The sequence below is a fragment of the Crocuta crocuta genome, unplaced genomic scaffold (assembly GCF_008692635.1).
Source record: "Crocuta crocuta isolate KB4526 unplaced genomic scaffold, BGI_CrCroc_1.0 scaffold160, whole genome shotgun sequence".
Lineage (NCBI taxonomy): Eukaryota > Metazoa > Chordata > Mammalia > Carnivora > Hyaenidae > Crocuta > Crocuta crocuta.
The window spans coordinates 4,786,046-4,809,873 of NW_027527591.1; the positions used below are offsets into that span (position 1 = coordinate 4,786,046).

The window sequence follows — 23,828 nt, forward strand, 5'->3', positions numbered from 1 at the left end:
TAAACCTGAACGACATTCAAGAACTTTAAGAGGTAGCTGTGGCCTGTTTAACAAAAGGCTTTTAAATTTATACCCGTGATGCTTACTACTCACATAACCAGTGTGTTTATAAATGCACTTTGATGTGTGAGGTGAGGACAATGGTTCCTACCTCGAATTCCTGCTCTTCAGCTCTTGAATCATGTAGACCGCAGCTCTGTGACAGGGGACCAGGTCACAGACTTGAGTTCCTATAGCTTAACTTCGTCTGATCATAAGCCTCAAAAGCTCTGGAAAGAAGTTTTATTAATATTAATAAACATTAACAATATTAATAAACATTAAGTATTATTTAGTAAGATACTGAAGGGTCAATAGGTTTGAAAAATTAACAGTTGACCCTATAAAAGTTGTTTTTAATGTGAATGGAGTGGGATCACCAAAGACAATGCCAACCAAAACCATTTTTTAAAAATTATTGGGCCCACCTATCTGCCTCTGTGAGCTGAGATTTTATATCCATCCACAACAGCGCTCCGCCTTCTCGTGGTTTTCGTAATTTGGTTGGCAAGAAATAGGACAGTAGCTCTTAGGTGGAATATATTTGGTGTTCACGTACAACTTATGTAATATTAATAGGGAAGAAACTTTTCCTTGTATAAACTTTATGGTTCCCTTCCCTAAGTAACTATATATTTAACATTTTCTTTTTTAAAATGCATTCTAGGGGCGCCTGGGTGGCTTAGTCGGTTAAGCGTCCGACTTTCGCTTAGGTCATGATCTCGCGATTCGTGGGTTCGGGCCCCGCGTCGGGCTCTGTGCTGACTGCCAGCTCAGAGCCTGGAGCCTGTTTCAGTCTGTGACTCCCTCTCTCTCTGACCCTCCCCTGCTCATGCTGTCTCTCTCTCTCTCTCTCCTAGAAATAAATAAAAACATTAAAAAAAAAAATTAAAAAAAATGCATTCTAATTACAGTTGAGTTTGAAAGTGGAATCCTTGTACCGGGTCTGCAGGGCTGTTGAGAACTTAGGAAATCACTCTAATTTGCAAAAATAGCATCTTGTACCAAATTTTTAGTTCTTTTCAACTTCCCATACCGGTGTGAGGGAGTGACTATCAAACGTGAGCATGCGCTCAGCCGTGCTGCGGGAACCCCCTGGGCGCCGGAGGGTTGCCCACCTAGTCGGGCAGCCGCGGCCACCATTGGCTCTGGATTCCTAGCACCAGTGAATAACTTTGTGGAGCAGTGTCCTAGACATTATCGAAACCAGCTCTGGTTTTGTTTTTAGTAATTTCAGCTTGTGAACACTCATGTCGGTAGCTGCTCTCCCATTCGTCTCTCTGNGGCTTAAGTACCACCTGAAGAGAGAAGCCTTTTCAGGCCCGGAGACTGCCCAGTGCCCTTTGTCCTCCTGTTCACCTACTAAAAGGTAGCATTGTTAACCTCATTCAGCAGGTCCCTGACTCCATATAAACACTGCTCAATAGAGCCAGAAAGACTAATTGAATTATACAATACATCATTTTTCAGCAACGGTTTCAAGTGGACTGTACTTCATTTCCCAGAACACCACCATGGTCCCTTCATTTAAGATATTTAAATATGGTATGTATTGAAGCATCATAAATCAAATATTTGAACCCAGTTTGGTCTTTCTACACTGGACCTTGAGCTGCACGAGGACAGGGCCATGCCTGTTTTATTCTCCACTAATGCCTGCTATGGGGCCTGCCACGTACCTGTGTCTCTACGCCTCAAGTGAGGCATTCTTCATCCTTGCCAATTGTTGTTTCCAGTCTGGTTAGGTAGTCAGAGGTTTTGGCTAATTCTAGGGCCTCTTTGTGAGCTCATTTGCAGAGACTGTAAACTTCACCACCTTTGTAACTGCAGGGCCCCAAAGGATCACACAACAGGTACCTCAAAAATCACTGCTAATAAGGGGGTAAAAACACTCTTATTGGGGGGAAAAACATTGATGCCTTTTTTTTTTTTAATCTCTAAGGAATGGAAACCTTTGTGTGAGCTTTATTTTATATTACAAAATATTGAATTTCATAAATGTGCTTTAATCAATATACAGTAGCCATATCACCTGTTCATATTGGTGGGTTTTCTTGGTTGTATCTGCTTGTGCTACTCTCAGTGCCATCCTTGCCCCATCAAGTGAATTTCTGTGTATCTTTCTAGACCTTGACACAGCGTGGCCTGCTTTGCCAGCGCGTCCCTCTCCCCTTCCCCCACAGTTGATTTCTCCTTCCTTGAAGCTACCAGTGGACCTCATCCATGTTTCTTTTGTAGTAGAGGACGGGCTACATGCGACATGTTGTTCTTGTTTTAAATATTTATCCCCAGGGCTCCTGGGTGGCTCAGTCGTCGGTTAAGTGTCCGTCTTTGGATCAGGTCATGATCTCACACTTTGTGAGTTCAAGCTCCATGTTGGGCTCTGTGCTGATAGCACAGATAGCCCTCTCTCTGCCCCTACTCCTCTCTCTTTCAAAAATAAGTAAAACATTTTAAAAGTAAATATTTATTCTCTTATACTACATAGTGAGTCCCTTGAGAGTAACGACTGTATCCTATTTATCTTCATTAATAAACTTATAGTCTGGAATATAAAGCAGAGTGGATTTTCAGTTTTCTTTTTAATAAGCAAAATCGTTGCTTACTAAATGTTGATTTTAATGTTAAATTCAAATGCTTAATGTTAATGTTAAATTAGATGTTGCTAATGTTGAATTCTAACCTTATTCCCAGTACCAGAGCAGTTTTGCTGAAAACTTTTTAGAGAGGTTTTACCTTCCCAACTAGAAGCTAGCCCAGCTCTACAAATCACTAGCCACTCCATATCTCAATATCAGCAAATTGGTATGTAAAGATTCCCCCAAATTACACACTTGTTATCCATTACTTAAGCTCCTCCCTTTGTATCTCAGATGCATTGTGTTTCTACTCTAATGACAACGACATTTTAAAATCAACTTTAAGAGTCTTGCTGTTTACCACCAGAATTGGATATAGAATTGGAAGGATATATTAGCCAGTCAGCCCAAGCTCAAAGTTATTCTAAGACCAACTCCTTTCTCCTCACTAAAGTGTTTTTTGAGCTTTTTTTCTATGCAAATTATCCTGCATATAATATCCTTTAAAGCTATCCTTTTTATTCCTTTTGAATTTTATGTATATGATTTACCTATTTTTTTAAACAGCTACTTACAAAAATGGTATAGAATATACATGTATACAGTTTTTAAAATTAAGACTGTTTAGAATCTTTTCTTTTTAATTTTTGAGATGATTATAGATTCCCAGGAAGTTGCGTAGATAGTAAAGAGAGGTCCCGTGTACCTTTCACCCAATTTCTCCCATTGGTTACATCGGAGATCCCTGTGGTACAATATCAGAACACTAGGAAGCGGGCATGGTATCCTGGGTCTGTATAGTTCTGTGTCATTTTATCTCATGTAGATTCTTGCAATTGCCACCATATTCAAGATACAGAATTAATGAGTTCCTGTCAATGCCACGGTTACTTCTACAGGTTTCTGGAAAAGAGAAAGAAAGCCACAATTTATATTAATTAAGTTATAGGCTTTTGTTCTTGGCTCACTCAGAAAGTAATGTGACTTTGCTATTTCAACTCTGGCTCTTAGTTTGAGGAGATGTGGAAGGCTGGATGATTCGCCAGACTGACTGAGGAAGTTTATCTTGTAGGTGTCTAAGCAGGCCAAAGAGTTTCTGGAGTACGTGTATGAAGAGCCCCTGATCGACATCCAGCAGGAGAACCCGATGCTGTACCACCACGCTGAGCCGCTGGCCACCGTGGTGCGGCTGCGGCAGCGGCTGAAATCGCTGCGAGCCTATTTGTTCAGCTGCCGGGCCGCTGTGGCCGAGGATCTGCGCCGCAGGTAGGTCACAGACGTCTTCGGGCGGCTCCAGTTTGTTTTCCTCTCCCCCTGGGAGGGCGGTTAGAGGACCTCCCTGGCCTTTCCAGGGTGCACCGTCTCCTGTGGCTCTCCCTCTGGGCTCACCTTTGACGTTTTTCCTCCAAAGTCCTCTGTCCAGTTGAGCCAAGAAAAATGAAAGTAATATCTCAGCGTAACTGAAGGCTTTGCAGCCAGGGAACTAGTCCCCAAACAGTGAAGACTTCTCCCACCCATAGACTAACTGGAGGGGTTGATGACAGGAGTGTCTTCATGGATCACTTATGTAGTGCTTTACACCTTTCCTGGTCTCATTTGTGAAATGAGCCTGTTTGAACTATTCCATCATTTAAAGACATTTTTCAGTGGTTATTCACATCTTACTTTCTCCATCCAGAAACAGGCTTGGTAAGTGATGCGTGGGGTAGAGGCCGGGCTTAAGATGAACCGGCCCAGGGTTCTGCCTTTTCATGTTACCATTTATGAGGGCTGTTTTTCCATAGCTCAATTATGTCCGAGTTCACAGAGCACACAAGTCCGTTCCAGGTTCAGATCTTCAAAATAAAACTGAAGTTAAAATGTGCCTGCTCTCATCAAATTCCTTCTTTTACAGTTAGATTTTATTGGCATTTCAAGTCTCACCCTTGGCATATATGAACTAGCTTACACTTGAAATAATTGTTGATGGTATTCGTAGGTCTGTGTAAAGATCTTTTAATGTTTTAATGGAAATGACCGAAAGCATACCTTAGTCATGGTTTCTGGAGGGGAGCCGACATGCAAAAGAACTTTCAGAAAGTATTAAAGTGATACAGTTTGTTATTTGAGATCTAGTTAGGCCCAAAGAAACTGACGTGACCCCAGGCGTCTGAAGAAGACATTTTAAAAAGAACTAAACATAGATAATGAGGAATATATAATATCATAATATCTAGACAAGCCCTCATAAAATAATCATGGAAAGGCCGTGGCCATAAAGCAAAACACTTCTCAGTGGCAATCATTCTATTACCTAGTTGTTTTTCAGAAAGCACTAGAAAAAGGCCAGGACTTATTTGTATAAAGTCTAGGCAGATCTAAATTTGAAAAGATCAGGGCTTTCCCTGAAAAGCAACAGGATTGTAGCCCTTGAACTGACTTACCAACTATACTAGATAGAAGATTTGTAATGTTCAAAGTATGTTTGTTCTATCATTTTTGCTTTTGGCTTGGTTCAGAGCTAGTTTTTCTTTGCCTGTATTTTTAGACAATATTAAAGTCTACACATGGGAATCATGATAGATGCCTTTCTGGGACAATGCTTTGCTTTGGATAAATATGCCACATCAGGGCATACATTTAGAAATTAAATAGATTCTCTCTTCATTTGGATGACCAAGGATACCTTTGCTGTTCCCACAGTCTGGTGGTGTACTGCCATGTCCTACACCTTATGGCCAGGCCACCAGGAAAGGAATAGAAGTTCTAGAAAGAAGGCATTCCCAGGGCTGTGAGAATGAAGACAACAGCCTTTTTTCCTTTCCCTTCGTTTTTCCTCACTTGTCCATGACCAGTGTGTAGTGCAATTGCTGGCACAAGATAGGTGCTTAGTAAGGACTGAATGGATAGATGGAAGGAGAGAGGGATAGACAGGTATCTACTCTGCTGTCACTTTAAACTGCTGAACAATGGCTAGCAGCCCAATTTTGAGGACGGAGTTAATCTTCTGATTTTATTTCTTCCTTAAATGTCCTTTAGCACAGTGTCTGGCCCATCTGAAACCCTCAAAAATCATTGTTGAACGAATGAGCACATGGACTAAAAAACAGATCAAAGTAAAAAAAAAAAAAAAAAAAAATTGGTTTTGTTTTGGAGATAAGTTTCAAATCTTTCCTCTCCATTTCACTTCCAATGTGCCAACCTGGTTTGGAGTCTAAGGATATTATACTCTCCCTCTCTCACTGAACTTTGGCATCAGGCAAATTATTAAGTACAAGTATGGAGTTCAAGATCTGTGCAAATCTAGTCCAGTATATTGTTCTACTCTCAAATATTCTGTACTTCAAGCAAGATTTAACTCTTTAATGCATTCTATTGTGGGAATTAAATTGGTTTTCCCAACTGAAGTGCTTATAATAGTGCATATGCATAGTAAGCCCTCCATAAATACTATTATTAATACTGTTGTAACTATACTAGAATGTTCTTTTCTCTGGCTTTAGGAATCTTTGTTTAAAGGTTCCACTTCAAAGCCACCCCTGATGCCCTGTCTACCTGACTTGGCCCCTCCTGCTCCTATGTCAGGAGGGGAGTGAGCCAGAGGAGGTGGTTTGGAGTGCTGACCCTGGGCCTGGGACCGAGGTTCCCGGTTGTGTGATGTATACTTAGTCCTGCAGCTGAACGAGTGGAGTAGGAGGTTCCCTGAGACCAAAGAATGAGATTCCTACGGAACCCTAGAGGAGGCATGGTGATTTTTCTCTTTAAAATTTTGTTCTTCGTTTTGCTGTGTGTAGATGCTATTAAGATAACGTTTGGGGTTACTATGTCTTCCCACCCTGGCACAGAGGAAAGCATACTGGCAACAGGCAGTACTTCTAGCTTTGGGGAGTGGGCGTTGTTATGGGGAGCTGGTCTGTTTTTATTTTGAAGTAAGACCATTTAGTGAAGTGGGTCTAAGATGCTCTGGGCTGCTGGTACTCCTCATGGCAGGGTCTTACTCAGTGTCAGCTCTGCCTTCTTCAAGCATGCACTGAATAACCATCACCCACCTAATATACCGAAACTCCTGTCTCCAGAGGCCATCGCTCACCTACCTTTTACCTTTATAAGGAATCTGACGTTTTAAAAACAAAATTAGCCAGCCCTGCAACTTTGATTAGCGACAGTAAACTTATCCACAAGTAATGTGCAAAGTTCCCTTTGTTTCACTTGGAGACATAACATTTAAAGTGGGATTTAAACTTAAGAACCTACTGGACACAGCTAACCTTATACAATCTTGATAGGAACTAATGGAAGGAGGAGTTGATGTGCAGTAGGGGAACAAAAGAGAGCAAGGGAAGCCAGTTGTTATCCAGTTGTATAAGGCATTCTCTCCCTGCCTGGTCTTTACCTCTGTACAGGGGTAGCCATTAATCTCCCGCAAGTAGGCCCAACTTGCTGAAGACCTGTCAACGCCATATAAACAGAAGAAAGCAAACTGTTAATATTGCTGTCGTGAGAAAACTGAAAACAGACTGATTAATCGTATTGGCGCTCCTCCCTGCCCCCCGCCAAGGAGCCGACTTGGGCCGTCCCCTTATTAGGCAAGTCACAGTTTGCTTTTAGGCCTTTCATTCTGATGACCCCCCGGTCTTCATCCTCAGGGTTCTTGTTATTGCTGTTAAGTGAATGCCTTGTTCTTGAACCCATACCGCAAATCTTGACTGGCAAGGATGATTGGTTTAGAAAAAGTCAGTGTCTTCCATGAAGTCTAAAATGTTTACAGTGCTGACAGTTCACTGTTTCTGAGGATTCCCAGATGGTGACCCTGTTGGATTGGGTCAAGGCCTAGTTAACTTTTCATGAGAAGAATTGTTTATAGCGTCCACACATGAAGGTACACGAAGAACTCTCTGAAAAATCTTCGCACTGTGAGGACACAGCCACGTCAGCAGCCATAGGGAAGTCTCTGGGTGGGACCCTAAAAACTAGTAGAGGGTGTCAGCCCCATGTATCCCGCTGAACACAGGGACACTAGGATGTGTGTGTCATAGTCACCTGTCACAAATGAGGATCTCAGGGCCAAATTCGGCCCGCCTTTCAGGGATGGTCCCCTTGTCTTTTAAAGTTGTGGAGCAGTTGCTAACATCTAAACAACCAGGAGTTTTCATGTACACACAACAGAGCTCTCTGGTTTCTCTGAGGAAATCAGAAGCTCTGATTACATACGGCTTCCGTCACTCCTGTGTGATCCTGGGCTCCCCATTTGCAGAGTCTCTGCTACCCCTGCCCTCCTCAAACCAGGGTCATTCAGTGCAGAATACGTTGCAGCCATTTCATTATCCCCAGGCCACTTCATTTATTTATAGTGCTACCCGGGCCCATGTTAGATAATCATGGTTTTGTCAATTAAAAAATGCTTTCCCATAAATATGTTAGTTGTTCTTTACAACAGTCCTTTTAGATGGGAAACAGATGGTAGTTAGAAAGAGGAGAAAGACAGGTGACTCTGAGAGGCTACGTGACTTGCCTGAGGTGACAGAGCTGGTGAGCAGCAGAGTCCCCGCTTAGAACCGGATCGCTGCTTCTCTCCCCGGCACGTTTGCTGGTGGTGGCGGTGATGGCCAGACGTCTCGAGACTCTAAAGAGGAACCACTTTTAATTCTCCGAAAGCCTTGACTGAGATCGTGTAGAAGAGTGGGAAGGCAGGCAGGCAGCAGACGGTGACGTCCAGGAAGGTGGGGTTGCTGATGCAGGCAGCCCTGTGCTCGCTGTTGCTCAGTCAGCCTCGGAGAACAAGGCATGACAGCCGCCTTAGTGCTAACGAGTGCATTTTCCCTAGGGCGGCATTTACCACACCTTCCCATTTCACAGACCTGTACATTTAAAACAAAAATATGGAGATATCTGTAAGGTTGCCTTCCATATATATCTTTAACCAAAGCAAACTTAAACATTGCCACCTATTTCTCACCATCGTTTCAGAAAGGAACATAGTAACACTAAAAACAACAACAACAACAACAAAAATAGGCAAATGGTCTCAGAAATCAAAAATCAAATCGATTTTAAAATTCATTCTATTCTCTTTTTCTCATTTTACCTTGGACTGCTGAGAACATCATCAGACTGATAACAGCTGTTTGGACTAGCTTTTCAGAATCTGACTAAAGTTCCATTTTTTTTTTCTTCTGAGTGTTAAAGTAGATCATTCAGTCTAGGGAAATTATTCTAGAAATTAATGTGGATATTTGAGTCTTTCTGACTATCATGGAAATGTGATTTGGGGACTTGGGATACCTGGTGAATCCACAGTTCCTGTTAGGATATAAATTTAAAACTAGTTTCTCTCTAACGCTAGTTGAGGCCAGTCAGCCTATTCTCCCAGTTGCTTCGGGCAGAATCGTGTGGGGAACATTTGGGCCTGCTTGTTTATCAGGTTTAGTCCTTGGCTTAGACTACTCTGAAACAGCTCGACAGCTTGACTTGGGAGTCTCAGCAGGTTACCAAATGTGATTCTTCTACTGTTTAAGCCGCCTACTTTTTCTGTCTTTGGTCTCACATTTTACTTGAAATTATAATCCTATCTATGGCATTAATTCTCACTGAAATATCAGCTTTACTGAACAGTGAGACATTTCTACCATAAAGATTCCTGCTTTTATTAACGTTATTTATCCAAGTGAGAACCTGAAAAAACGAAAGCATGGGGGTGTATCCTGCAGATTGGCATCACCTCCTCTTCTTTGAAGCAAAACTTCGCAGCCTGCTCGGCTCTTAGACCAGTCCCGTCAGTGCCACCTGATGTACCAAGATTGTCTTCCCACTCCTTCCTTTGTTACCGCAGGGCAAGCTGCCTCTCTGGTGAGCTGCGAGGGGGCTAAGTACAAAGGCTGAAAGGTCCTTTGGCTGTTGGCCAGCATCTTAAACTTAATATGCCCAAAACCCAGCTCATCTTCCTGCCCCCACTGCTGTTGCGAACCGCCCCCGGTGCGGACTTTGCCATCAAGCTGGATGGCTCTCTAGCTGCCCAGTTGCTCAAGCCCACACTTTTCTCTCATGTCCACATCTGGTCCCTCAGCAAGTTTATTCATTTGTCATCACCTGCACCACTCGCACCCAGGGCCCAGGCACTGCCTTCTTTCCCCTGCGTTACTGCAGTAACCCGTCTCCTGCTTCAGTCTGTTCTTAAGCTACAGCTAGAGCGAATGTGTAAATTAGATGAGGTCACCCTTGACCCAAACTATGTAATAGCTTCAGCTCTCACTCCAGGTAAAAGCCAAGGCCATGTACGGTCGCATCCCCAGTTACCTCTGTGCCCTCATCTCCCATTACCTGTCCCCTCATTCCGTCTGGTCACACTGGCCTTTTTTTTTTTTTTTGTCTTTGAGCTGACTCCTGTGTGAGCTTCTGTCCTTGCTCTTCCTTTCCCCAGATAACTGCAGGGTTGCTTCCTTACCTCTTTACAGTCTTTACATAACCATCACCTTAATGAAGCATCCTTCATGCCCCTCCCCCCATGTCTCCATCCACTTCCTGTCTTCTTTCTGTGCTTATTACTATATAACATGGTATTTTGTCTGTCTCCCTCCTTGGGCTGCCATGTATGGATATGGAGGTTGTGTTTTGTTCACCCTACGCAGCCATATGCAGTAGCCCTGCCATCCCCACTAGATATCAGCTACAAAAGGTCATGGCTTTTTATCTGTTTGTTCACTGCTCTATCCCCAGGGCCTAGAACCATACCTGATGTATAGTGAGAGCTAATCAATATCTTTTGAACAAATTAGCTAAATGAATAAAGTACTGTTACCAAGATTCCACCCACTTAATTTGGTCCAACTTACTGTTTTCTTATTACAAAAAAATACCAGTCATTATAGAAAACAAAAATGAGAAAGCCAGCCATTATCCTACCACTTTGATACCAATCTTGCCAGACTTTTTCCTCTGCAGACTTTTTTTTCCCCCCATTAAAATGGTTTCATACTGTACATACTACTTATAACCCAATCATTGCACCTGGTATACTGTGAGCACCTTTTTATGCCAATAAATATGTATCTTAAGCATGATTCACTAAACAGAAATGGTGCTTTGATGTGTGAGCATACCTACATACCATTGATCTTGGAAAAAGTGAGGGAGAATATTATTTAGTGTTCCCAAAAGTTTGCATGTACTAATACGCTGAGAGATCATTTCATAGCAGTACCTCTTCCCACACACACTTCCCCCCAAAATCAGAGTAGGTCTAGGGGTTATCTGTTGCAAAGAGAAAAGGTTACATGTTGTTGGGAATTGAATATGCCTAATTTAGGAGGCTAGTTTTTAAGACATACCTCTTAAGGCAGCCTAGTTCTTAAAACACAATCCGTAAAGACATAACTTGCTGTGTCTCTGACCTACATCTGAAGACTATTATAACCAAAACCTGAGATCTAATTGTACAATTATTAGCCAACAAGGTCTAGTTAATGTTGAATTTTAGAAGAATAAGCATTAGTAGGACTCTAAATGTACTGATAACACTGAAGTTCAGTAAATGAATAGTTTGCTCTTTGTAAGATTTAATATTAGCCAGATTTTGTGACTTTATTTTTAAGTATCATTAGCCTGCAGCTGAGGCTTTAGTCTCAACAGATTACGAATCTATCAGAATTTTGAAACTACCAAAACACAGGATGTTTTTGAAAGCAACTGTTCTCATTCTACTTTAAGAATCCTTTTCCCTTGGAGGACTTCTAGAACTTCTAAGGTTTTTAAGTTCTCTAACCTCTGGGTCTCCTGATAACTCCTCCCCCTTCTGTCATTTTCTTCAAAGATCTTGTTTAGCAAATCATGTACCAATATCAACACTCTAAAAGGGAGCCACATATTGCAAAAGACAGTGTCATTCAAAACTAAACAGATTAATAAACTGTGAAGATGGGGCGCCTGGGTGGCTCAGTCAGTTAAGCATCCAACTTCAGCTCAGGTCATGATCTCACAGTTCATGAGTTCGAGCCCCGCATCCGGCTCTGTGCTCACAGCCAGCTCAGAGCCTGGAGCCTGTTTCAGATTCTGTATCTCCAGCAGCGGGCGTTGGTGGTATAGTGGTGAGCATAGCTGCCTTCCAGATTCTGTATCTCCCTCTCTTCTCTGACCCTCCCTTGCTCATGCTGTCTGTCTGTCTCCCTCTCAGAAATAAAGCATTTAAAAAATAAATAAACTGTGAAGAAGGAATTATGGCAAGTGATATATTAATTTTACTATAATGTACACATAGCTTTTTATTTACTGAAATCCTTCAGAAAGTTAAAAAGTGATTTTACCTTATTCTGAGAGGAAATGAAATATACAGAAATTACCTAAAATCATTTTGGAAGGGACGGCAAAAAAATAAAACTCAGTGTAGTTAGAGAAACATTATGTTCTTGGAACTGCTAAAAAATACTATAAGAATGTGATGCAACCTGTCACTTTTACTATCAGACCCCGGAATCATCAACGAAAATTAGTTCCCCAGTGTTTCTACTCCAGGCTTTCGATGGTTACTAAGGAACATAAGCACAGTTTCTGAATGAGCAGGTAAAAGAGACCCTTATTTCCCATAACTATCTGCCAAGACATCATATCTGATGCAATCTTGCTACTTTTTCAGCCAATGAGATTAGCAAAATGAGGTATCTAGAGAAATGATGGAAGCTTGTTTCTTCCACATGGGTTGCTATCGAAATGTCTGCCTTTGATTTAAAATTGTTTTTCCATTAGCTGGGAGTATGGCTAGACATAGGATTCCCGTCCACATCTAGCCTAATGTAACGATTTCGGAGTTTGCAGCTCATATCAAGGACACCAAATTGCATCTCCCTGCTTACGCTTCACAGTGCTGCTCGCTCATTTCAGCGTGGGTGTTACTGCGGCCCTCTCAGCCCAGCGAAGGTTACCTACCCCGGAGCCCACGTTCCTAGGAAACACAGCATTACTACGTGAATAGTTTGCTTTTAAATTATTCTTTATGTACTTCTATCCATATTCTTTGTTCAGACCAAAATCGGAAGTTTTGTCTGTGTGTGCGTGTGTGCGCGCACGTGCACACTTGCATGGGCCTTTTCTTCAAAACCTCTTACGTGTGCTAACATTTCCATTATAAACTTTTTTTCTCATTTTAATCATTGGGCTTTTAAACACCAGTTGTGCACCTCCAAAAACTGAGCTTCAGGGAAATAGTGATATTAAATCTGTCAAAATTCTGCAAAGGGTCTGCTTACTTCAGAATTTGACCTAGTGCCTCTTCTCTCATTAGTATCAGAGCGTGGTGGGGACTGAATTGAAGTCCTCAGAAATTAATTGTGTTAAATGAATCTTGATTTATTTGACTCAGTGGCCATTACAAAATGGAATGAGGACCCCTACTTTTATTATTATTATTTGAGAGAGAGAGAGAGAGTGTGTGTGAGTGGGGGTGAGGGGCAGAGAGAGAATCTTAAGCAGGCTTCAGCTCAGTGCTGAGCCTGACTTGGGGCTTAATCCCACAACCCTGGGATCATGACCTGAGCTGAAATTAAGAGTCAGACGCCCAACCAACTGAGCCACCCAGGTGCCCTGACCCTTACCTTTTTTGTAAAGACTACTGCCTTTGATTTCATGGGCAATTCTCTCTGCATTTTTAACCCCGAGTACCAGCTGCATAATATACTCTGAATCATATATGACCTTTTTTCATTTTTCATTTTTATCTTTCCCACCGTTCTCATTAGAGCAATCTATAAATGAGCCTAGGTTTCCTTCTTGGTGTGTCAGGCAATTCTAAAGGTGGTAAAGTAGAAAACTTTTGCATTCGAAATGATTGTGCTACTTGATTTCCATGATTCTTTAGCAGGTTTCTTCATTGTTCTTTGGTATCTGAGAACTTGATAGTGCTACCTGCCAGTAATGTGGTTTCCCTTGATGGATGAGTGGAGTGTAGAGTTGACTCTCTTTCTAACACATTTGTCCTTTGGCTCTGATGTCAGGACTGACCAGATGAACTTGCATTGGCGTGAGCTGGGCTGCTCTCGTGGTTGGCTTGCTGGAGAAATGCTGTCAGGTCTGATGATTAATAGCCCTGCAGTGCAGTAAGGTCACTTCATCACAGAAAACCCTAAATACAGCCACCTCATAGGAAAGCAAAAGGCTGCAAGCACCCTTCTGTAGCAAAGCTCCTGTTTCCAGAGGACTGCAAATTTCGATTACTTTCAGTTAGTTTCTAGCCTTTGGTTCCCAATATGTTGACTTTTTGAGAGAATATTGGAAAAATTAGTAACTACCTTTTATGTAACATTTTAATAGAAACTTGAAGCATTTCGCTTAAGAAAATACAGGAGAGGTGTTTGTGCATGTGTGTGCAAATATATGTATTTGAAAGAGCTTCCAGCTGCATCCACAGCCCATCTTCTCTAGGCCATTCCAGGGCCAGGCTCTGTCAATTATCCCTACTTTTGTATCTATAGTTTCCTCCTTTACTAGCATCTTCATTTTAGCATATTAGTATGCCCAAGTCTCTCCCAACTTTAAGAAAATAATCTTTTTGAGGGATAAAACTTATTTGAAGAAGTAAGAGCTGAAACCTTTCTAACCTAGATGGCTCAGATGGTTGAGTGTCTGACTTTTGACTATAGAACAGGTTATGATCTCATAGTTCATGGGATGAAGCTCTGTGTCAGGCCTATGCTGATAGTGCAGAACTTGCTTGGGATTCTCTCTCTCTCTGCCCCTCCCCCACTTGCTCATGCACTTGCTAGCTCTCTGTCACAAAATAAATAAACGTTTTTTAAAAAAGATGCAAAATAGGGGCGCCTGGGTGGCTTAGGCAGTTGGGCACCCGGCTTCAGCTCAGGTCATGATCTCACAGTCCATGGGTTCAAGCCCCGCATCAGGCTCTGTGCTGATAGCTCAGAGCCTGGAGCCTGCTTTGGATTCTGTGTCTCCCTCTCTCTCTCTCTCTCTGCCCCTACCCCACTCGTTCTCTGTCTCTCAAAATAAAAAAGACATTAAAAAAAAATTTTTTTAATTTTTAAAAAAGATGCAAAATAGATCAGATATATGAAACATGGGGGGGTGTGGCTAAGAATGTAGTGTGTTCTTTTATAATGTGTTCAAACTTTAAGCGACAGTCAGCCTAAAATAGACTGCCATATACATAGGGTGTAATATATGAAACTCATGGTTACCACAAACCAAACACCTGTAATAGATACACAAAAAATAAAGATACAAGAATCCAAACGTAACAGTAAAGAAAGTCATTAAATCATAAGGGGAGAGAGCAAGAGAAGGAAGAACAGAGAAGAACTATAAAAACAACCAGAAAACAATTATCAAAATGGCAGTAAGTCCATACCGATTAGTAACTACTTTAAATGTAAATAGACAAGGGGGCCGGCTGAAACTGGCAGCTGGGTCACTTAAGCATCACGCTCTTGATTTCGGCTCAGGTCACAACTCGGAAGTCTGAGTCTTATGTCAGGCTCTGCGTTGTTGACACTGGTGGAGCCTGCTCGAGATTCTGTCTGTGCCCCTCTTCCTTCGTCTGTCTGTCTCTGTCCCTGTCTTTCTCTTTCTCTCTCAAAATTAATGAACTTAAAAGAAAAGGAAAGAAAGAAACAGTGGCCTTGAATGACACATTAGACCAGATGGACTTAATAGATAAATACAGAACATTCCATCCCCAAACCGTAGAATGCATATTCTTTTCAAATGCACATGGAACATTCTCCAAGATCACATGTTAGTCTACAAAACAAGTCTCAATAAATTTAAGAAGGTTGAAATTATATCAAGCATCTTTTCCAACCACAACAGTATGAAAGTAGAAACCAATTATAAGGAAAAAAAACTAGAAAAAATACACATACTTGGAGACTAAACAACATGCTACTAAATAATCAATGGGTCAATGAAGAAATCAAAGAGGAAATTTAGAAGACACCTTCAAGCAAATGAAAATGGAAACAATATTCCAAAATCGATGGGCTCCAGCAAAAACAGTTTTAAGAGGAAATACAAGCCTACCTCACAAAACTAAAATCTCTAACAGTCTAACCTTGCACCTAAAGGAACTGAAAAAAGACAGACAAAACCCAACGATGGTAGAAGGAAGGAAATAATAAAGATCATAGCAGAAATAAATGAAATAGAGACTAACAGTAGAAAAGATTAATGAAACTAAGAGCTGGTTCTCTGAAAAGATAAACAAAATTGATAAACTTTTAGCCAGACTCCTCAAGAATAAAAGAGGGCTCAAATAAGTAAAATCAGAAATGAGAGAAGTCACAACCAACACTAGAAAAATACAAAGGATTTAAAAGACTATGAGCAATAAATTGGATAGCTAGAAGAAATAGGTAAATTCCTAGAAACATATAATCTTTCAAGACTGAATCAGGAAGAAATAGAAAATCTGAACAGACTTTCTGTTCTCCTCAGCAAACATAAGTCCAGGACCAGATGGCTTCACAGGTGAATTCTATCAGGTATTTAAAAGAGTTAATACCTATTCTTTTTAAAGTCTTCCAAAAAATTTCAGAAGAAGAAATGCTTCCAAATTCATTCTATAATGCCAGCATTACCCTGACACCAAAACCAGACAAAAACATTACCAAAAAAAAAAGAAAAAGAAAAAAAAGGAAATTCAGATCAGTCGCTTTGATAAATATAGATGCAAAAGAACTTCAGTGAAATATTAGCAAATCAAAGCCAACTATACATGAAAAGGATCATATACCACAGTCAGCTGGGATTTATTCCTGGGATACAGAAATGGTTTAATATCCACAAGATCAACCTGATGGACCACATTAACAAAAAAGGAGGGTAAAAATCATAGGGTCAACTCAATAGATGTAGAAAAAGCACTGGACAGAATTCATCCATTTATGATAAAAACTCTTAAGGTGGGTATAGAGGAAACATACCTCGACATAATAAGGGTCTTATATGACAGACCCAGGGCTAACATCATACTCAGTGATGAAAAGCTTTACCTCTAAAATCAGGCACAAGACAAAGATGCCCACTCTCACCACTTTTATTTAACATTAGCAGTTTTAGTTAGAGCAGTCCCACAAGACAAAAAATAAAACATCCAAATTGGAAAAGAGGAAATAAAACTGTGCTATTTGTAGAAGGCATGATACCTATATCTAGAAGACCTTAAATACTCAACTACAAAACTGTTAGAGCTAATAAATGAATTCAGTACAGTTGCAGGATACAAAATTAATGTATGGAAATCTGTTGCAATTATTATACACTAACAAATCAGAGAGAGATATTAGGAAAACAATACTATTTGCAAGTGTATTAAGAATAAAATACATAGGAATAAATTAAATAAATTTAACCAAGAAGGTGAAATACTCTAATGAAAAAAAAAAAAAATGGAGGATGACACAAATAAATAGAAGATACCAAGCTCATGGTTTGAAAGAATATTGTTAAAATGTTCTTACTACTGAAAGCAATCTACAGATTCAGTGCAACCCCTATCACAATACCAGTGGCATTTTTCACAGAACTAGAACAAGTAAACCTAAAATTTGTATGGAATCACAAAAGACTTAGAATAGCAAAAACAATCTTGAAGTATCGTGCCTCCTAATTTCAAACTACATTACAAAGGTATAATCATCAAAACTGGATGGTATTGGCACAAAAACAGATCAATAAAACGGAATAGTCCAGAAATAAACACACTCATATGGTCAACTAGTCTACAACAGAGAAGGTAAGAATATACAATGGGGAAAAGACAGTCTCAATAAACTGTGCTGAGAAAATTGGACCACCTTCTTATACCATATACAAAAAACAAAATGAATTAAAGACTTTAAGACCTGAAACCATAAAACTTCTAGGTGAAGACATAGGCAGTCAACTTTGGACATCAGTCTTAGCTATTTTTTTGGATCTGTTTCCTCAGGCAAGAAAAACAAAAGCAAAAACAAACAATTGGGGCAATATCAAACTAAAAAGCTTTTGCCCAACAAAGGAAGCTATTAATAAAATGGGAAGGTAACCTACTGAATGGGAGAAGATATTTGCAAATAAGGGATTAATATCCAAAATATATAAAGAACTCATTAGTATTAAACTGATGAAAAAAATGGACAAAGTACCTAAAATATATATATATTTTTTTAAAAGAAGACATACAGATAGCCAACAGACACATGAAAAGATGCACAACATCACTAATCATCAGGGAAATGCAAATTACAGGAAGATACCATACCTTTCAGAATGGCTAGTATCAATACAAGAAATAAAAAATGTTAGCAAAGATATAGAAAAACGGGATCCCTTATGCACTATTGGTGGGAATATACTTGGTGCAACCACTATGGAAAACAGTATAAAGGTTCCTCCAAAAATTCAAAATAGAACTAAAATCAGATGATCCAGCAATTCCATTTCTGGGGATCTATCTGAAGAAAATGAAAGTACAAAAAGATGTATGTACCTCTGTTTATTACAGCATTGTTTATAGTAGCCAAGATATGGAAACAATTTAAGTGTCTATTGGTGGATGAATGGATAAAGAAATTGTGGTGTACATACACACAATGGAATATTAGCCATAATCTGAGTTCAAAAATGAAATCTTGGGGGCACCTGGGTGGCTTGGCTGGTAAGCATCTCAGCGCAGGTCTTGCTCTCAGGTTCATGAGTTTAAGCCCTGTGGCGGGTTCTGTGCTGGGCATGAAGCCTACTTAAAGAAGAAGAGGAAGGGGGTGCCTGAGTGGCTTAGTCGGTTAAGCGTCCGACTTTCGCTTAGGTCATGATCTCACGGTTCGTGGGTTCGAGCCCCGCATCGGGCTCTGTGCTGACTGCCAGCTCAGAGCCTGGAGCCTGTTTCGGAGTCTCTCACTCCCTCTCTCTCTGACCCTCCCCTGCTCACGCGGTCTCTCTCTCTCCTAGAAATAAATAAAACATTTAAAAAAAAAAAAAAGAGGAAGAAGAAGAAATCTTTCCATTTGTGACAACGTGGATGGATGTAGAGGGTATTATGCTAAGTGAAATAAGTCAGAGAAAGACAAGTACCATGGTTTCCCTTATACATAGAATCTAAAATATAAAGCAAATGAATAAACAAAAAATGGAAACAAATAAATTGATGGTTGCTAGAGAGAGGGTGGAAAGGTGAAATAGGTGAAGAGGATTAAGAGGTACAAGTTTCCAGTTGTAAATAAGTCACAGAGATGTAAAGTATAGGGAATCAAAATTTTAAGGACAATGTATGGTGACAGATGGTAACTAGATTTTTTATAAGTGCTTATTTTGTAGTTTTTGTAATGTTGACTCAGTTTGTTGTATACCTGCAACTAATATTGTATATTAACAATAATTGAAAAGTTTTTTTTTAACTGAAATAATACATTTTCTTATCCAAAAAAATAAAAGATCCCTTCTTAGTCCTACCCCCTCTCTTAGCCATGGCTCAATGTCTCTTTTTTTTTTTTTAAATATTTTATTTATTTCTAGGAGAGAGAGAGAGACAGCGTGAGCAGGGGAGGGTCAGAGAGAGAGGGAGTCACAGACTGAAACAGGCTCCAGGCTCTGAGCCGGCAGTCAGCACAGAGCCCGACGCGGGGCTCGAACCCACGAACCGCGAGATCATGACCTAAGCGAAAGTCGGACGCTTAACCGACTAAGCCACCCAAGCGCCCCTCAGTGTCTCTTTTTAAGGGTTGCTTCTCTAAAGAGTAATCCATAGTCCCTCACCCCTCTGCAATCTGGCTTCCCTCTTCCTCCCCTGAAATCATTCTGTTCGAGGTTGCTAATGATTCCCATTTGCCAAATCCAGCAGAAACTTCTCAGGCTTTGTGACAGTCTTACTCATATTAATTGACCTCTCCACTGCCTTGGATGCCACTGACCCTCCATTTCCTTCTTGAAATTCTCTCCTTTCTTGGCTTTGCCGCCGCTGGCTCTTCTGCCTTCTCTCCCTCCCGTCAGCTGCTCCTTCCCAGTCCTCTTCCTGCATCCACTCCCTGGATTCTGCCAGGATCCAGCCTTTTCTGTGTTTCTAATATGCGCTGTCCTGGGCTAGCACTCGTGGCTTCACCTAACACCTGTAGGCTTAGGGCACACAAATCTCCTGCCTGCACTCATGGGGGACTTTTCCTGGACGTGCTACAAACAGTTCCAGTCCTCTGCCCCATCTCAGTGACCTGATGCACTAAGACAACTCCCTTCCGTGTTCCCTACACCAGTAAACGGACTTAGCCGGAAAACCCAACAATCCCAGGCTCCTTCCTGGCCTTCACTTCCGTCAGTCAGCAGGACCTGTGGGTGCTGCTACAGAAATCTATCCTGTGGCAGGCCCCCCATCTACCATCCCAGGGTAACCATTTAAGTTCTGTTCAGGCCCCCATCACTTCTCACCGAACTTACCAAAAAAACTGCCCATCCCTCTGTCTCTTCCCCCTTGCCCTTCTGCTGCTGGGGTTCTTTTAAAGTCACAGATCTAACCGTGCTGTCCTCCTACACTTCTCTGGCAGCCCCATCTCTTTTGAGGTAGATGCTTAGCAAGGTGTTCGAGACCTCTCGTTTCTGGCTCTGTCCTTTCTAAGCTGCTAGCCTGCAGTTTCGTCCTCCCGTCCGGTCCGGTCCGTGCGTGCAGAGCTCCTTCCTCCCAGATGGCGCAGGAGCCGGTCTCCTGAGGGCACCGCACTCACACTGGCCTCTGTGTTGTCGCTGACGCTGCTCCCTCCTCCTAGAGCATCCCTCCTTCCAGGTCTTCGGATTATCTCTGGGCAGTTCTCAGAGGCCTCTCCCGAGCAGGTACTCCACAGGCTTCCCTCACCCCTGCACGTATGTCTACCGATCTCAGTACTCTGCCTTACGGACTGGAGCCATTTGCTTACTTGCCTGTTTACCCCACTTGTCCGCATATGCTTTAGTATTAAAAAGCCATGTTTTCTCCAAAGCTCCAGGGCCTAGCACAATGCCTGTCACGTGTTATGTACCCGCATCTACTCTTTGCATTGAAATATGTGATTCTAGGTTTTTACCACAGTGACAAGTCAGAGGTCGTAAGGTTGAATTTCATTTGCATTAAATTCATTGGGAGGAGGTATGATGATCACAAGTAGTGCTTTCTGACCAAATGCAAGTAATCATCCATTCTTTATTGAATACATTAATAGCAAAATGAATGCTGACATGACTATCTTAACGGGGTGGCCGGTTTTGCCTCCTAGACATGAATCGCTCCCCCAGCGGTCCCTGAAGTGACTGTGAACTTTTCTCTACATCCCTAGGCAGCTCTGCCTGAGGCAGTTTAATGCTACCTGAGCACACACTGGGCCAACAGACCCCCCGCAGCCCCTTTTGCTACTCACAGTGTAAGGGGAACTGGCCCCTGGGAGACCCTGCTCTTGGTCGATTGAGACACCTTGCCCACGTCAACCAGAGCAGGGACAAGCCCCTGGCGTCACCGCGATAGGACGTGGCAGGTGCTTTCCTGGGCTTGGCTTTTATGTAATTATTTACTCTGTGCTTCCCCTACGGATGGTCTGCCTAAAGGAGATGTTCAGAGATGTCTTGCAAACTCAACCCGCCGTGAAGATGGCAGGCAGTGGGCAAGAGGGACAGACTGACAGCCGGAAGTTAAGCCTTAAGTCATCTGGCCCTGCCTTCGAGACCCTTACCTTCTCTAAGCACCAGAGTGTGTCCCTACTTTTAAATAGCTGCAAAGGCTTTTTTCCTTTTTTAAAATTTACATTAAAAAGCATCACTAGAGAGATACATGTTAATACCTGTCAGTCTTCCCTCTCAGGAAATTTATGGTCATATTTGACTTCAGTGCTTTTGTGCTACAATTTCCATCCTGAGGGAAAAAAAAAAGCTGATTGGCATTATCCAGTCTTAAAAGCCTGTATATTTTATGGCCGCCACCCTATCTCCTGAACACATCTTCTCCAGACACACTCAGCTCAGTTCCTTTATCTTTCCTGCATAGATTGCATCCTCTAGTTCTTTGTGTCTGTTCTGACCGGCCGTGTATAAATTATAGTCGTGGAAACATTACCACTGACAGGTGGTGGAGAGGAGACAGTAGAGGAGGTGTTTTGGGGGCGGGAGGAGAAAGCAAACGTGAAATGTATTCACACACAGAAACATTAAATACAAAGATCCCTTTAGCAGTGTAAATAATGTTAGATGACCGTGCTCAACGTTGGTTAGTTATTGTGAGACGAGTAGTAGTTAATGAACAGTGTTTGGGAGCAAGAAGGACCCAGCCCAATAAGGAGAATCTGGAAATTGTTGCCCATCAACTGTCCTCATGGACACATTTATCTCCAACACTTAGCACAATACCTGGCTTATTTTATGCACTCAGTAAGTGTTAGCTGGTTAACGGACTGACTGGCTGTAGTACTCTAGGAAGAGTCAACGAGTATGATTTGATTTGTAAGTTTATAATTATTTCTTATATCCTGTGTACTCTGTCCTAGAAGTTTTAGGATTTTAGAGCAGGAAGGACTAAGTGGCAAATCACTGAGATGACCCTGCGCTGTGTTTGTTCTGCTACAGTCCATTTCAGTCGCTTTCCTTCTCTCACAGTTTCTGACTGACAACGTTTGTTCAGACCAATGGAAGAGACAGAAGCTAATCTTGAAATGACTTGCCAGCCTACCTGCTTGATTCACTCTGTCTCCATTTCTTAGCCCTTCTGCCACATTGCTTTCATTTTACTTTATTTAAGGGATTTCATTATTAAGCATTTGCTGTTGAAAGATTATTCCTCCTATTGAGCTATGCTCAAACACCCCATGTCCCCATATTAGAGTATCATAGGTCACTAGGCTAGCTGCCCCACTCTAAGACTGAGCCCTAGGTTTCCTATTCTGCATATATGTTTAGGTCTCAAGAGTTCTTGCACGTGCTTAAATTATATATATATATATATAAATTTAAAACTATAAATGCAATGTTGTGTTCAGATTTGATCTTTTAATGGAAGAAAGGACATTAATGAGACAATTGGTGAAATCTGAATAAAGTCCATAATTTACATAATACTTCCTTTCTCAGGTCTGGTCAGTGCACTGCGGTTGTGTACGATGTTAACATCAGGGGAGGGGTCGCCAGGTAAAGAGCATGAGGCTACAAACATTTCACGAATAGAGGAAATGTTAGAAACTCAAGTACGTGTAAACATGCTGGTTATTTTCAAAACAATTTTTCAAGCAGGAGAAAAACTTCAGAATACCGAAGTGTACTTTAGATAATTCGAGGCAGTGTAAGGTAAACAAATAACAAACAACCCCTTTGCCTGCTTAGCCCCCTTCCTATTCAGTTCCTTCCTAGGTCCATCCCATCCCTTCCCACAGCTTTAACTGTCACCTCTGGGCTGATGTCAGAAGAGCCCCACGGTATTCCACATCTCTTCGTCCCATATTTCCAAAGGCCATACTTGCTGGCTCTGCTACAAGCACTCTGTATTCAGCACATGTAACTTAGTTCTCTATCCCCTGCCCTGACAGCCTGCCCTCTGTAGGCCAGTGACCTCACCATCCTATCACCGAAGCTATAGATTTCAGTCACCTTTGGTTCCTTTCTCCTCTTTCACAGATTCTAAACATTGTCAATTCTTCATCCAAAAGGTCTCTTGTATTACCTATCCCCCCCTTCACTATCCTCCTGTGGTTATCCTAAATAGGTAACCTCAATAAGTAACCTCTCAAATACCTGTCAGGACTATCTCTGCCTGCAGCCTGTCCATCGTCTCTACTGTCTAATGAAGCAACAGGAAGAGAAATCAAGAAATTGATCCCATTTGTAAGTGCACCAAGAACCATAAAATACCTAGAAATAAACCTAACCAAAGGTATAAAAATCCGTATGCTGAAAACTATAGAAAACTTATGAAGGAAATCGAAGAAGACCCAAAGAAATGGAAAAACATTTCATGCTCATGGATTGGGAGAAAAAATATTGTTAAAATGTCAATACTACTCAAAGCAATTTACACATTCAATGCAATCCCAATCAAAATTGCACAGGCATTCTTCTCAGAGGTAGAACAGACAATCCTAAAATTTGTATGGAACCACAAGAGACCCCAAATAGCCAAAGTTAACACTAAAAAAGAAAACCAAAGTGGGAGGCATCACAATCCCAGACTTTAGCCTCTGCTACAAAGCTGTAATCATCAAGACAGTATGGAATTGGCACAAAAACAGACACATACACCAATGGAATAGAATAGAGAACCCA

General features: G+C 41.4%; 1 protein-coding gene across 8 annotated transcripts in view; it reads left to right on the forward strand.

Annotated features, from left to right (window-relative positions):
* PLEKHM3 (pleckstrin homology domain containing M3) overlaps positions 1-23,828 on the forward strand; it is a 191,100-nt gene that overhangs the window by 84,769 nt on the left and 82,503 nt on the right. For all 8 annotated transcript variants that reach the window (XM_077771140.1, XM_077771164.1, XM_077771160.1 and 5 more), the window contains exon 5: positions 3,691-3,884. In XM_077771140.1, coding sequence (XP_077627266.1) covers positions 3,691-3,884 — 194 coding nt within the window. The remainder of the gene's footprint in view (positions 1-3,690; positions 3,885-23,828) is intronic.